General features: G+C 43.9%; 1 protein-coding gene across 1 annotated transcript in view; it reads left to right on the top strand.

The window, feature by feature from the left end:
• Window positions 1–16,554, top strand: part of HHAT (hedgehog acyltransferase) — a 324,329-nt gene that overhangs the window by 134,840 nt on the left and 172,935 nt on the right. The window contains exon 9 of the mRNA XM_044286517.1: window positions 13,101–13,136. Within this exon, the coding sequence (XP_044142452.1) occupies window positions 13,101–13,136 (36 nt within the window). The remainder of the gene's footprint in view (window positions 1–13,100; window positions 13,137–16,554) is intronic.

The raw sequence follows: 16,554 nt of genomic DNA, 5'->3' as shown, positions 1-16,554 counted from the left end.
GCACGATATTCAAATTTTTCGAGTTTCAGCTGTATGTCAAGCTTGGCTAGATGAAAAATAGTGATATAAGACTGATGATACAGGCGGACATCAGCATTTCTTGTAAGAAAGATCTCTACAGAAAAGATTGCATGTTCTTGACCACTGAACGTCGCCCTGAAGACCATGTTTGCGTTTGTGATCTGATCAGTTTTTCTAGTTCACTTGTTACGTTAAGCAGTAACTCACACTGACGGTCATCTCCTGGGACATTCTTCATGGAGATCGTCCATTTAATGTTTACGAATCCCTGGTATTGAATATTTCTGTATTTTTGTTTGTCCAACATGAAGAGAGGTTACAGTAGTAGGAGATGAGTGTGCTGATCTTGTGGGAGGCAGTGACCCGTCCTCTTATGAGTTTGCTCAGATAAGTATTTTCCTTTATTGTGTTTCCTTGCTGGCTTGATTCTAGGTGACCCTGACTCCGTCCGTATTAAGTGCAGGGAGCCGGTGGTCGTGTCCCCTCACTATAATAGGGTTTTCAGGTGTCACACAGTCTTAGGTACGTGGACATGCAATCGTCTACCATTGAGACCCTTGCATGTGCATAGAAGTCAGGGAGAGCTCTTAGGGTTTTAAAGGGCTCACCTATATGCTCCTTAGTTTGGTATCAAGCCAGTCGGTCGTTTATTTATAAGTTCCAGCTATCTGCTACTTCACCCGTGACAATTAGCGATGTTGTCAGGAATTGAGCACCCTTTAGACATTGAGATCATAGGGGTGAGAACAGCAGCAGGAGAAGAGTATGCTCATCTTTTAGAAAGCAGTGACCTTGTCCTCTTGTGTTAGGGCAGTGCTGTATGTAAAAGGACCGATTTCATGGCGGGAACAGAACACCCTTTAGCCATTCAGTTTATAGGTCTGAGGACAGCAGCAGGAGAGGAGTGTGCTGATCTTACAGGAGACAGTGACCTGTCTACTCGACAGATTTCATTAGTGAACTCTGGGGACAATTTTTCAGTATTTTTGTGTCATTTTGCCTGGCGAAATGGCTGAAAAGGTCCCAAATTTATTAAAATGGTGCATGCAGTATTATAGATTTGCTACCACTTTCTAGACTTGTTAGACTGTTTTCTCTTCAACCTCATAGTTGGACTATGTTACAACAGACGTTTGCTGAAAAACTGCTGCATTTTACCAGTACTTTTACTCACATCCCTTTTTTCACTTTTCAAAGCTATCAACACCAAAAAGTTTCCAAGACACATAATAAGCTTAAGGCACAACATGTTCTCCACCTTTTTAGTACAACTTGTGCCAGAATTATAGCTTAGGAAATCTCCCCCACTGTGTATCTAATCAGATCAAAGGAATAATACCAGCATGAGAAGAGTGTGCTTATCCTGTGGGAGGCAGTGACCAGTTCACTCATATAATTATTATAGGAGAGGGCCGAATGATGTGGGAGGGAATACTACACTATATGTCCTTATAGTCCGATCACAAGATTGACAACGGCAGGAGATGTGTTATGTAAACTTTCATTACGGTAGTAGAGACAGAGGTGCATGTAGCCAATCATTTGAGTGGAACAACAGCAGAAGAAGAGTGTGCTGTTCTTGTGGAAGACAGTGACCTGTCTAACCATGTGATTCTGTTAGTTGGCAAACTGGTTACTACATATTTACCCAGACAGACTACAGTAGGTTTCCTTGGACCCTCCATGGGAAATTATTTTGATGTCCACACTTCATTTATTCAGAACATGTACACGCATTTTTGCATTTTCATAATTTTTTTTTCTCCAGTGCAAAAACTTTTCCTGATCCAAGTGCTTTCTCCTGGTCTCTGTTTACATAAGCTTACCCTTAGAGCGCAGTGTACACCTCAGATCCGGTGCGTTATTTGTATTGTTGGGAGCACAGTGTCGGGCAGCATTACGGGCTATTATCACCCAATTTCAGAATTAAACATGAGGACGCAGAGAACGACACAGAGCCCTGCTCCTCCGCTTGAGCTGGAAACCATTTTTGGCATTGACTGGAGACGTTATGAAAGTGATAAAACAAATGTGTACGATTAACTCTCTGCTGTTCTTACAGTCGGAATTTGGAGATTTTATTGAATCAATGAAAATCAATTGAATTTTCAATGAGGTTTTCTCGTCTCTGAAAGGCAGATTTGTATCAGGGTTAAGAAGCCTCTGATAACAAGATTACGGATTTCCCTGGATGAAATATTTATTCCGTGGCTGTTTGCAAATGAAAGTAAAATCTTTCAATGATGTGCATCATTCGGAAAATCAATTTACTTGGATTCTTCTGGCAGATAATATTTACTGAGATGAGTCTCATTGCTTTCTCCGTGAAAGCAGAGGAAGAAAAGACATTGTTTAAGTAGAGTGTTGAGCGTCTTCTGCATTGATGACACTGGAGCGTCTCTGCTCGGGGATCACTAGATGATACGCTGATTGAGTTACTTAGAAGAGCATCTCATTAGGCCCAGGCTTAAAGGGGTTATCCACAATTTTTTTTTTTCTAATGCCCCCCCTTCATGTGACATCTGTCCGCAGATTTGTACCTATGACACTGGCTGACCTGTTACATGTGCGCTTGGCAGTTGAAGGCATCTGTGTTGGTCCCATGTTCATATGTGCCCGCATTGCCGAGAAAAATTATGTTTTAATATATGCAAATGAGCTTTGTCATTAGTCCTAGAGGCTCCGCTCTCTCTGCAACGGTCACGCCCTCTGCAATTTGATTGACAGGGCCAGATAGTGTAAACGTGAACGCCTGACCCTGTCAATCAAAGTGCAGAGGGCGTGGCAGTTGCAGAGAAAGCAGAGCCTCTAGGTGTAATGGTAACGCCTCCGTTGCTCCTAGAGGCTCATTTGCATATATGAAAACATCATTTTTCTCAGCAATGCGGGCACATATGAACATGGGACCTACACAGATGCCTTCAGCTGCCAAGCGCACATGTAACAGGTCAGCCGGTGTCATAGGTACAAAACTGCTGACAGATGTCCTTTAACAGTGATAATGCTGAAAATATTCCTACTGGGCCAGCGCTGAGCTCGCCAGTGTAAATAGGTTGCGACAACTTCCTGGATTGCGCGCCGCACATTCGGCATGTGATCCTTGCCCGGTTAGGAACGGCGTTGTACGTGGCTTGTTTCTGTGCAGTCAGACATCCTCGCTCACAGCACCCAAGGCTGCCTGACATGTACATTACAGGTTGTAACCGGGCTAGGACCACCTGCCGAATGTACTGCCCGTGATCCAGGAAGTTGTCGCAACCTATTTACACCGGGGAGCTCAGTGCTGGCCTGGTAGGAATATTTTCAGCATTGAAGTGCTTAATAACGTAAAGAGTTGATAACCCATCAAAGCAAAAGTGTCACCAGCAAATGACCTGTTGTTTATAGGGGTCGTCTCATCTCCGTCTTTTACCTCCCCAGCTTCCTGTCTCCTCTGTGGGCAGTAAACGTTTATTTCATAATGTCATGGCACCGCTTGCCTGTGTGTGCGTGCTCTTAATGCACACTATTATCTGCATCGCTGGAGTGATCGGCGAGATCTGAGGCACTGCAGAGCATTGCGATTATGCACACTCCCACGTTCCTGGCCACTAGACTAAGGAGAAATCATCATAAGCGCGGCCACCACTGTGTAACCCCTGAAAACAAGCAGTAAAATAAGAGGGGAGAGAGGAGACAGGAAAATGAGGCACTTCTGAAAAAGTATATATTTGGTAAGTGCCCTATAATAAATTTTGCGACCCCTTTAAATCATGTTTTTTATGTTAAACATATTTTTTTTTAGAACTTTTTGTAACTTTTTTTTCCAGGTCACTATATTTTAAAAAATGTACACTAATCCTGCAATGTTCTCACTGCCCACTAAGGCTAATAATAGGTCATGATTTTCTGCTCTCTGCCAGGTACTGTTCAGTAGCCATGCAGAATTACAATGACAATTATCACCTCTGCATAGATAACACAGCATCCACTATTCACATTGGGTGATATCACAGCTTATCTACTTCCTCCTGCATCGGTGACAGAAGAAGCCTAGACAATCTCCTATAGAAGTCCGTAGGGTTCAATGTGTCTATGGCCAATGTAGCTGCTTTCAAAAGACAGGAAATATTAACATATTTTAGGCCTAGTGGCCAGTGTGAAAACTGCAGGATTATATACATTTTTTTAAACATAGGGACATGGAAAAATGTAAATAAACTCACCTAAAATTCAAAAAAAAAACATAAAAGCGTGGATTAAACTATAGGCCATTTTTGGATGACACATACCCTTTAAAGAGGTGCCTCAGATGGCCCGGCACTAGAGGCTTGTGACCCCCATGATTCTTAATATCAATTTAAGAGGTCTTCAGGAACTTAAATCCTCATTGTCATTTAGGCAACTGCATAGAAGTGTTATAGGATCTCCGTATGGCACTGTTATTTGAGCACCGTGATATATAGCACAGAAGATATTGAACTAGGCACCGTTCTATGTAATTCTGGCCCTTTTGACTCATATTGTCCCCAGTCTATTTAAAGTTCCTTTACTGATAGCGTAAGCAACTGATATTACATGGGATGTGACCTTTACTAGGGCGGTTGGATTGGCAGGTGGCACCTGAGTCAAGCTTACTGCGGGGACCTTGCTTCCCAGGAAAACCCTTGGGAGATACCACCTTGTTTCTTCGACAGGAAGTAGCTGTCTACAGCAGTCAACCATCATAGCTCCCAAGATTACTCAATGGTCTGAATCACTGTCATATGGTCACTCACAGGTCTGTATCGGACAGACCAGATCCTTCACCCAAATATTTTATATATTCACTAGGTAATTTGGGTTATTTTCCTTTCCCTGAATCAGTAGCAGGTCGAACTAGATGGAAACTGTGATTGTTTTCTCCACCATGGACAATCTATATTTGACGGTAGGGTCCCTTGACAATAAGATATTCGCAGAGTGCTCTCCTGCTGAGACCTCAGCGATCAGCTGTGATCTCTGGGGAAGCCTGGCGGTAAGTGTTCAATCTCCCTGCAGCGCCACCACAGGGAAAATAAAGCATTACATAGTTCTCATTGAAATCAATGTGTTGTGTGTATAATATAGGATAGTGGAAGTCTTCCAGAGCGAGAGATGCCCTTTGTACCCACTGTCCACTCTGGCCAAAACATGGTTTATCTGCTCGCCCTTTTCTCCTGCATTATTTTTGAAACCTTACAGATTATAAGAACATTTTTTGTTAAAGGGGTTGTCTCCATCACAGACAATTATGCCCCCATTGTCTGACAGGTGCAGGTCCCACCGCTGGAACCCGCACCTATATAGAGAACGGAGGCTTGGAAGTGGTGGAGACCACACTGCGCATGAGCAGCCGCCCTCCATTCATTTTCTATGCGGCCGCCGAAAATAGCCGAGGGCTTACTCGGCTATTTCCGTCGGGCCCATAGAAGTGAATGGGAGTGGTAGCTGGTCATGCGCGATGTGCTCCCATTCACTTCTATGGGGAGAGCGCTTGGTGGTGGCCGTACCGGAGTCCTCCAGCCACCACCTTGCGGGGCTCCGTTCACGATATAGTTGCAGGTCCCACAGGTAGAACCGGCACCTATAAGACAATGTGGGAATTGCTAGCGATATGCCCCCATTGTCTGAGGTGAGACAACCCCTTTAACAACATATAGAGAAATCATCTGTTTTAAAAATCCCAAATATATTCTACCTAACAGGGCACAATTGAGGTCCAGAGTTGGCCTCCTATTGGAGGAAAGGTTGGTTGCCTGGGGTTATGTCTTATCATTTTAATAAATGTCACAGAAGTGTGTGAAATACAGATAGACCTGAAGGTGCACAATTATGTGACTCCAGTTTCTGAGGGCTTCTTGTTTCATACATCCTATTTCACCCTCCACTAGCCTCCACCTTGCTGTTATTCCTCTGGTGGTCTTAAGTAATTGGCAGGTTGATATATCTTTTATGTTGAAGCTTCCAAGCCAGGGAACTGAGAATTCAACTCGCGTTCATACTAATTGAAGTAAAAAAAAAATGCTAGAAATCTATTTTTAATGCAGAAATTATGAAAAGGCTAAAGATTCCTTAAATGTGTCATCTATTTAAAGGGACAGTACATGTATTTAAAACAATAAAACAACAATCTAATGTTAACAAATCCAGTTATTTTTCTTATTTGACCCTGTTCTATGCAATTTAATCATCTTAAAGGGGTTTTCTAATCATTTCAACCTTTTTGATCTGCCCTAAGCCTCCCAAATCCTGCATATTTTCGACTCATATACCTGTTTTCCATGTCAGCACTTTCCTTCCCCTGTTCTCGGCATCACTGCATCTTGGCAGGATGTTTACATGCAGGACTTCCTGTTTTCATCAGCTTCCTGACAAGTCATTTTCACTGGGTTTGCTCCACCTAGCTGACATGTAAAGGGGAGGTTAGGAGGCATTTCAGAGCAAAGCATGCTGGGATTGGTTAGCAAACCTAACAGGAAGCTGATTAAAACAGGAAGTTCTGCATGTTAACATCCTGCCAGGATGCAGTGATGCTGAGAACCGGGGAAGGAAAATTCTGACATGAAAGACAGGTATTTGGGGCAAAAATATGCAATGCTTGGGGTACAGTGGGCAAATTAAAAAAAGTAATTATGATACCAGAGCCCTTTAAGGCTATAAAAATCTATATATGCCTGTTCTGTATTCTCTTCACATCAGACCAGTCCCAGGCTGAGAAGGCAGTTTGATGTAGCAAAATCCTCCTCTGCTCTGTTTGCAGTGGGTTATCAGACAAGACAAGTATCAGCCGATTATCTGTTCCCTTCCCCTCCAGCTATTTCATTTGGAGTAGATTAAGTGCAAATTGGCCCCTTTTTTGACTATGTAAAAACAAGACTTGCACTTTTCTATTTTATAAAATTGGTGATTTAGGAATCCAGTTCCTAAACTGAACAGGTTACACCTTTTTGCTGGTCAAAGCTTTATATGTTTTAGAATCTCAAAAGAGTTTTTCTTTTGTATTTTATCGGGGCCCTTTAATTCTTGGGATATTTGGGAGTTCCAGCTCACAGATCAGAATCTTCTGTATGGGATGTCAGAGGATAAGTAATTTAATGAAAATTACCCTCCTGGCTCATTACTAAAGCTCTTTTGCTTTCGTCTGTGTGTTGCAATTACCTGATGACCCTTTTCACTCTGGTGATTTAGTAATATGTAGTTTATAATCATTCTGCTCTTGCCTGTAATGGAAATCAGCTCTCCGTACACTGACTCACTTGTGAGCCTGTAATGGACTTTTGTATATACACAGCAGCCAATCAGAGGAGGCAGAGCTGCAGGGGGAGGAGAGAGCAGGATGAGGCAGGAGGTGTGTCTCAGACTACCTCAGACTCCCTGTAGGCACTGTTGCTAAACTGTAGTCACAGATCACAGCTCTGCCCTAACAGAGCTAAACTATAAATCCTAAAACTATAAAGTAGATAAACTATTATCTCCTAGGAGAACAAAAGGAAATGTTTGCCTGATTTCTCTCTTCCTCAAAGGGGTTATCCCAGCACTAATGTAAACAATGAAAATCAGAGATGATCTCTTTCTAACAAAGCTAGAACCAGCCCTGTACCTCACATGGATCCAGAGATCTCCCCATTCATAGATTTATATCACATTGACAGCTCAAGGGGAGTGTCTTTCCTGCTGCAGCTCAGGGGGCGTGTCCATGCTCTCCCTATCACAACTCAGGAGGCAGTTAAAGGATCAAACTGAGCATGTGCGGCCTTCTCAATGAGCCGGACAAGAAATAAGAAAAGAAACAAACAGCAGATGGCACTATACAGATAGATTTTATTGAATAACTCAGTGGCTATGTTACATTTTTAATTACATTAAATTACAAAATAAATCAGATCCAGGTGCTGGTTTCAAAAATGGACAACCCCTTTAACATTTTTCTCTCCATACATATTGGACAATTGGCTGAAAACACCATTCTTAGTAGTTTTGGCCAACAATACACTAATGTGTATGGGAGTTTGAAGTGTTTGAAATGCGTGGACTTTTTCCGGTTCAATAAATATTGGCCCACTCCTAGTCTTCAGTAGAGATTACATTCATTTATCATTATACTGTATGTGACTTCTGTTCACCTCTATTGAGTACAATAAGACTTCTATGGAATGGTGAATAAGCTTCACCTTGGAGCATTTCTTGAGGGCTTGTATATCAGAGAGTGAAATCTATGAAGCATAATGGTAAATCAGTGGCTCATCAGACAAGGCTCCGGGTTACGGGCTTATGGCGCACGCAGTCAAAGGTTCAGACAGAGAACAAGAAAAAACTCAGCATGTGAAATTTCACTCCATAAAAGGCCTATACCAACTGCTTATATTGTATATTCCTGTCCATCGAGACAGATGTTTAGCGCTACAGAACAAATAGCAGTATCTAGCATTAGCCTAATATACGCTCATTGAGAAAATAAAAACAATTATGCACCCAGATAGAAATGTCGGCATGTAGTCTCAGGCAGATGTGTGAATGATTACAGGTGTGGTCTGAATAGATACTGGGTCTTGCCACAAGAGGGCGTAAAAGTGCTTCCCCTGCTGCTCTATCTAAAGGCTCTCAGAGGCTACTTTTGGGTAGTGTACATCAGGTTGAGAGAGCGTTGATTGTTAGACATGCCTCTACAATGCACTCAAAGACATTTTGTCCAGTTAGACTTTGAGAGGGGGTGCATCATTGGACGGAAAGAAGCAGGATCGCCGTTTTGATGAACTGTCCACCATTTAGCTATAAGGTGGTGTTGGGAGCAGTGGTTACATAAGAGAAAGCACACAATGCTAACAGCCTCCAGACAGACCACCTGTAGAGAGGATTGTTTGATCCGCCAACAAGCACATGCAGCTCCTACAGTTTCATTGCCACCATGCAGACAGGTGGCACCTTACACAGCTCTATCTCTGCCCAGACCATTTCCAGGCCCTTAGCAGAAGGAGATTTGGTGTCCTGGTGCCCATTACACGTCCTGCCATTGATAACCAGCCAATGTCTCCTTGGACTGCTATTGACTGGAACTGTATTGTCTTTAGCAACAAATCCAGGATCTGTTGGGATCTGACGATGATCAGATTCGAGAATGGAGGCTTGGTAGTGAAAGCTTCAACCCTGCCTTTGCTGTGGAGGGACAAACTGCACCAAACGTGGGTGTGATGATCTGGGGAGCCATCGCATACAACAGTCGGTGACCCCTAGTAGTGATACGAGGGACTCTTAACAGCTCAGCGATATGTGCAGGACATCCTGCGGCCACATGTGTGTCACTACCAGAGCTTTGAGACGTTCTCACAGCTCTGTGTCTCCACCCCTGTGATGATGTCACTTAGAGTTTGGAGGTGTTCTCACTGTTCTGTTTCTCCGCCCCTGTGATGAGGTCTTTACTCCCAGCTGTCTCTCCTGTGTTTGATTTCCCTGCCTTTAAATCACCCCTCCTCCTATTGCAGGGCGTGGATTATATTTCTCTTTTCAGTTGTAGCTCTGCCTTGAGTATCTTCACTTCTTAAGCTACTAGTTCTCTGGACCTGTGTTCTGCTGCTGCAAGCACTCCGGATATTGCCAGCGGCCCTTGGATCCGTCTTCTCTGCGGCTGCAGCTCCATCAGCTAAGTGTGCAGACTTTGTTGTGTACCTGGTGATTTCCTGACTGGATCTGAGGTGGCCACGGTTCCCTCCATATTCTGAGCAGGGCATCGGTGGCCGTGCCCCTTCCACTATTGTAGGGGTTACAGGGCTCATCAGTCTAAGGTATGCGGGCATGCCTCGTTCCACCATTTGGATCCGGGCATGTGCTTTAGCAGCATAGGGAGAGTGTTGAGGGTCTGACAGGGGTCACCCTTTCTCTTCCCTAGTTTGGGTCCGGTCAGTAGCTCTTCTTACTGTGTATGCTCTGGTTACCCTTAAACAGCCGTGACAATGTGCTCCTCTCATGGCAGGACCTCCAAATGGCATTTTTCAGCATGATAATGCTCGCCCACACCCAGCAAGGGTTTCCCAGAAAAGCCTCCACCAGATCGCAACACTTCCTTGGCTGCCTGGTCACCAGATTTATGACCAATCCAGCATTTGTGGGAGCAGCTGGACGCCAGCTTCAGCAACCTATGAGTTTGCAGGATCTACAGGCCCAGCTGTAACATCAGTGGACAAATGTACCGCAGGATACCATACGGAACCTGTATACCTACATACCCTACTGTATCTCATCTTGTATCCAGGCTAGAGGTTGTATCTCATCTTGTATCCAGGCTAGAGGCTGTATCTCATCTTGTATCCAGGGTAGAGGCCGTATCTCATCTTGTATCCAGGCTAGAGGCCGTATCTCATCTTGTATCCAGGCTAGAGGCCGTATCTCATCTTGTATCTAGCCTAGAGGCTGTATCTCATCTTGTATCCAGACTAGAGGCCTTATCTCATCTTGAATCCAGACTAGAGGCCGTATCTCATCTTTAATCCAGACTAGAGGCCGTATCTCATCTTGTATCCAGGCTAAAGGCTGTATCTCATCTTGTATCCAGGCTAGAGGTCGTATCTCATCTTGAATCCAGACTAGAGGCCGTATCTCATCTTGTATCCAGGCTAGAGGCTGTATCTCATCTTGTATCCAGCCTAGAGGCCGTATCTCATCTTGTATCCAGGCTAGAGGTTGTATCTCGTCTTGTATCCAGGCTAGAGGCTATATCTCATCTTGTATTCAGGCTAGAGGCTGTATCTCATCTTGTATCCAGGCTAGAGGCTGTATCTCCTCTTGTGTCCAGACTAGAGGCCGTATCTCCTCTTGTGTCCAGGCTAAAGGCCGTATCTCCTCTTGTGTCCAGGCTAGAGGCCGTATCTCATCTTGTATCCAGGCTAGAGGCCGTATCTCCTCTTGTATCCAGGCTAGAGGCCGTATCTCCTCTTGCTGTCCAGGCTAGAGGCCGTATCTCCTCTTCTGTCCAGGCTAGAGGCCGTATCTCCTCTTGTATCAAGGCTAGAGGCCGTATCTCATCTTGAATCTAGACTAGAGGCCGTATCTAATCTTGTATCCAGGCTGAAGGCTGTATCTCATCTTGTATCTAGGCTGTAGGCGGCCAACAGAGTCTTAGAGCCTCATTTCAACTGTACAGTTTATCGTTTAACTAATATTGTAATCACTTACATATCATCATTACATATTCTGTATACTAGAAAGTTTCATTATATTCAGCTAGATCTTGGTGTCTTATTTTCTTTGTCAATGAGTGTATAAGGCGGTTTTCCCCATTTTCTTTTTTTTTTTTTGCTCCATTAAAAATGTATATGAGGATATATGAAACATGACATGGTGACATATCATCACAAACCTATTTCTCATTCCCGCTCATCATTTGTCACTGCTCATAACGTTATCATGTACTCCAGCTAATATACTTCTTCCTATCCTCATTTATCATGTATCAAACTCGTCTGTTTTATCTACCAGACATTTAGGGACAAGTACATGGACTAAGTGTGCGGGAGACTCGTCCAGAGAGTATAGAAGGCCAATGGTTTGGGAAAAATGTAAATGTAGATTGGGATTCTTTCTTGGTACCTCTTTTAGTTAGCGAGATCATATTACCCTCAATGCTGATGGGACAATGTGAGTCCATTAATTCTTTAATGACCTGTGATGTAATAGTAGAGCATAGGCAGTAGGGGGCCTAAGGTGTGTTATGATACCCTGATCAGGTGAACACTGCCACTGTGACTGGGCAATCAGAAGCAGGACCATAACTGTGAGACACAGTTGTGGTCCTGCTGTAACCCAAAAATGAGAGAAACCTCTCATTTCTGCCGCCTAGCGCTTTGCATGCCGTGATGAAAGCAGGTTGCAGCATATAGTGGAAATGCAAAGGAAGGACCCACCTTTGAACATGCCACGAGGATTCCCTGTGACATGATCTATACAAGGGATCGGCAATCTTAGGCACTCCAGCTGCTGTGAAACTACAACTCCCAGCAAACAAACATCTGGAGTGCCGGAGGTTGCTGATCCCTGATCTATACCTATGTTTAAGGTCAAAAATTGCCAGGAGTTCTAGCGATTAAGAAAGAATGGTCCTCATTATTTCAGTAGATACTCTACTGCTTCATCTGCCAGTCAGCAATCAGCTAGTTAGGTTGTCAGATTACAGGTCCTTTAATCTGACAACTTGCTAAAGTGAGCCGTCTTTTGACTACAATCTGTTTTAATCTCGTGGGCTTGGGCACTGCTATAAGTCTGGGCCTGTTGTACATAGTCACTATTATGCAGCTGGTATCACTTTTTATTTGGCTTGTGGACAGCAAAAGGTCAACCATTATATTACAAGGTGTGAACAAAGAATGTTTGAATTCTATTACTTCATGAATTCTGTTACAGACAGTGAGTGTGGATCCACTTGTATCTACTAACTGGTTTGGCTTTGGGATAAAGCTAAGGACATTCTTCCTGGTGGTCTCCTGGTATTCCCCCTCTAATCGCTATAGCAGGTTTGGACTTTGCTGCAGGGAACCAACCAGACTGTTACCTCCTGGAGTAGTTCTAGTATACCGAGAGGTCAGACAATATCCATAGTTAGGAGACAGGCTGAAGTCAGGACAAGCAGCGTACTAACGTATACGAAACACAAGTATGAAGTCAGGGCAGGTGGCAGTAGGGCAATCTGAGAGCAGGCTAAAAGAGTTTTCAGAGATTTTTTAACTGATGACCTGCCCTCTGGAATGAAGAAGCGAAGTGCGCATGAGATTTGTGAAATCTCATACACTTTGTTGCAAGAGAATCCTCGCGAAAAAAACATGCAGAAAGTGTAATGCGTGTAGTTAGCCGAACAGTGGTTTCCAACCTGTGACTTGCTTGGAGACCAAGGTGTCTGTCCCACCAAAATTAAGACTTCCAGTAAATCCTAAAATGAGATTCCTGTATTCTTCTGTATAAAGTATACTGTGTCAATTTTCCGACTCATGGATCAGTTTTGCTTTTCGGCTTTATGTATTTTCTGTGTTGGTTTCTTTGTCTATGACAACTTTGTTTGATCCTGATGCTCATTTTCTTATTCTTTTTATTTACAGGTGTTTCGATGTCGGCCTTCACCGTTTTCTCGTGAGGTAAGCCTAAAGTAAGAAATACAGATACAGTGGTTGAAAGTTACAGTATTTCTCTATGTATCGTCATACATGGGAGTCTGTAGATCACTGATTAGGACCGCCCACTGGACTCCTAAGCCCAAAATGAGTAGAAATATCAGTCAATGAAATTCAAGTTATATTGAAACTTTTACTCAATAAATATACACTACTCACAAAAAGTTAGGGACATTTTGCTTGTGAACCTAAAATGCACTCTAACCTTTACAGGTGAACTTAATGTGACCTTCTCTAAACTGTTGAATACACATGTCCAACTTTTCAATGTTTCAGTACTTTTTGCACAACTTGCTGTTTTCTAACAAGGAGCTTAATGGCAAAATTCACAACAGGTGTTTGATCCATGAATCGCCCAATAAATTTCCTGGTTTAGAATTGGTATTTAAAGTCAGTCTTTCACCTAAAATCACCATTAGAGAACACTAACATCAGGACCTCAATTACATTCCCCATATTAGGATGCTACGTACCTTCCATATTGCTGTCCATTGCTGATTTTCTCTGAAAAACACTTTTATTCAATATGTTAATTAGCTTCTGAAGGTGCCCAGGGGCGGTGCTCATGCAGTCGGTGCCCAGGCCCCTCGTCGCTTTTCATACGAAACCCCTCCCCTTTCACCCCTGTGGCCCGCCCTAGGTTCTTCTGATTACGTCCTCCTCTTAGTGAGAAATCCAGTGCCTTTCAACAGATTCTCCCCGCCTGCTCACTTCATTCCCCATTATGGGCAGAGGCACAAGAGCGTTTAATGCGCTTGATGCCGGACCGTACATCCCTATCTACCCGGCCTTGTGCATTTCCCCATAATGGGGAATCAAGTGCGCAGGCGCGGCGAATCTGTTAAACGGCGCTGGATTTCTCACTAAGAGGACGTAATCAGAAGAACCTAGGGCGGGCCAGTGGGGTGAAAGGGGAGGGGTTTCGTATGAAAAGCGACGAGGGGCCCGGGCAACGGCCGCATGAACGCTGCCGCTGGGCACCTTCAGAAGCTAATTAACATATTGAATAAAAGTGTTTTTATGAGAAAATCGACCATGGACAGCAATATGGAAGGTAGCATTCTAATATAGGGAATGTAATGGAGATCCTGATGTTAGTGTTCTATAATGGCGATTTCAGGTGAAAGACTCCCTTTAAACAGTCCTCCTCATCACGCTGTTCACATTTTGACAACATGAGACCAAGACGACACCTAACAATTAATCAAAAGTACTTCGCCATTGTGAGGCGTGAAGCAGGATGTTCTCAGACGGAAGTGGCTGCTGAGCTGAGTCACAGAAAGGCATAGAAGTGGACGCCCTTTGGCCACATCCTACACTGATGACCGCTTCATTGTGAACAATGCCCTGTGGAATCGGATGATGAATACCACACAACTCCAGGCACATTTAAGGGAGGTGAGAGGCACCAAGTGTCACGTCAGACCATTCAACACCGTTTACATCAGCGTGGTCTACATGCTAAATGACCTGCAAGGGTACCTGACCGCAGCATCAGGCACAGGCGTCATTGTCTTGCATGGGACAGGGAGCATCTTCGCTGAACGAGGGACCATTGGGCCTCAGTGCTGTTCACTGATGACCGTCAATTCACGCTGATGGCCGCCAACAATGCTGGAGACGTCAAGAAGAGCGCTATGCATCAGCCACTGTTGTCACCAGACGAGCCTTTGGTGGTGGTGGTGTTACAGTGTGGGCAGGTGTGTCTAGTCAGTACAGAACTGCCCTACACTTTGTGAATGGTACAGTGACAAGCCCATACTACTTGAATAACATCATTAATCCAGTCATTGTGCCTCTACATGAACAACACACCTAATTTCATCTTCATGGATGACAATGCCCAACTCATCAAGGTCACATCATTAGGGAACAGCTGCAGTAGACTGGGGCACCTCAAATGGAGTGGCCTGCACTTTCTCCAGACCTGAATCCCATTAAAAACCTATGGGATCAGCTGAGTCGCCGTGTAGAGGCTCGCAACTCTGTACCCCAGAACCTCAATGACCTGAGGGCCACTCTTCAAGAAGAGGGGGGTGCCATGCCTCAGCAGACAATAAGTCGAATTGTGAACAGCAGAAGACGTCTTTGTCAAGCTGTAATTGATGCTCAAGGCCACATGACAAGTTATTGAGACATTTACTTTTTTGTGGGGGTATACCCAGCACTTTTACTTAAATGCCCTACTTTCATGATATAATATCACTGCAGTGTGAACTTTTTACGCTTTCCATAAATTTCACCGGGAACTTTTTGTGAGTAGTGTGTGTGTGTGTGTGTATATATATATATATATATATATATATATCTGCTCAGCTCCTTCTGTTCTATAACCTGCCATCTACAGATTGAATTTAATTTTCAATATGACAGGTTACCTTCAGGGCTCTTTCACACGAGTGGATTCCGTGTGGGTTATCCGCTGCGTGAAAGAGAGCCAAGCCCCGTTCCGGACAGCAGAGACATGGACACATGACTGATAATGCTCCGTGCCTCTCTGTGGCCTTTTTACGGCAAAATCACAATGAGATAAAGTTGTCACCGTGATTTTGTAGTAAAATGCTGTCTCTGCTGTCCGGAACTGGACTTGGCTCTCTTTCACGCAGCGGATTACCCGCGCGGAATCTGCTCGTGTCAAAGAGCCCGTAAAGAGGAGAGGTCACCTCTCCTGACATGTCTGTTTTAGTAACTACTTGCATCCCCCATGTAATAACCATTCTGGAGCATCTATTCTTATTCCAGTCCTCTGTTATTCCTTCTAGAAACTATGAATTAATTACTAGCGAGAAGGTCTAGATGGGTGTTGCCAGTTGGGCGTGTCTCCCTTCACAGTCTGACACTGGCAGCACTGATTGGATACTGCCAGACTGTGCAGGGACACACCCTCAACTGGTAACACCAAGCTGGACATTATTGCAAACTGCTGGCAATCAATTTGTTAACTTCTAGAAGGAATAAGAGAGAATGACACAACATAGAGTCATAGGAATAGACAGTTCAGAATTATAATTACATGGGGAATACCAGTAGTCTCTAAAGCAGACATGTCAGGAGAGGAGACTGGTCCTCTTTAAACTGTGCCAGATTTTTGACAGTGGCTGATGCTGGATAATAACTGTCTAGCCTACGTTTGCACCATCTATTGGCTTAGTTTACCTAATTTACCTAAAAAGTGCAGCAAATTTTTGGTACATGAGGTCTCATCACTTTCTGCTAAGCCATGCCCTGCTAAGGCTACTTTCACGCCAGCGTTTTTGCTGGATCCATCATGGATTATCAAAAAACGCTTCCGTAATAATAATACAACCGTCTGCATGAACGGATCCGGTTGTATTATCTCTGAAAAAGCCAAGACGGATCCGTCTCTAAAACCTTTGTCAAT

Source organism: Bufo gargarizans, chromosome 3 (assembly GCF_014858855.1).
Source record: "Bufo gargarizans isolate SCDJY-AF-19 chromosome 3, ASM1485885v1, whole genome shotgun sequence".
Taxonomy (NCBI): Eukaryota; Metazoa; Chordata; class Amphibia; order Anura; family Bufonidae; genus Bufo; species Bufo gargarizans.
This window is presented reverse-complemented; position numbering and strand designations above follow the sequence as displayed.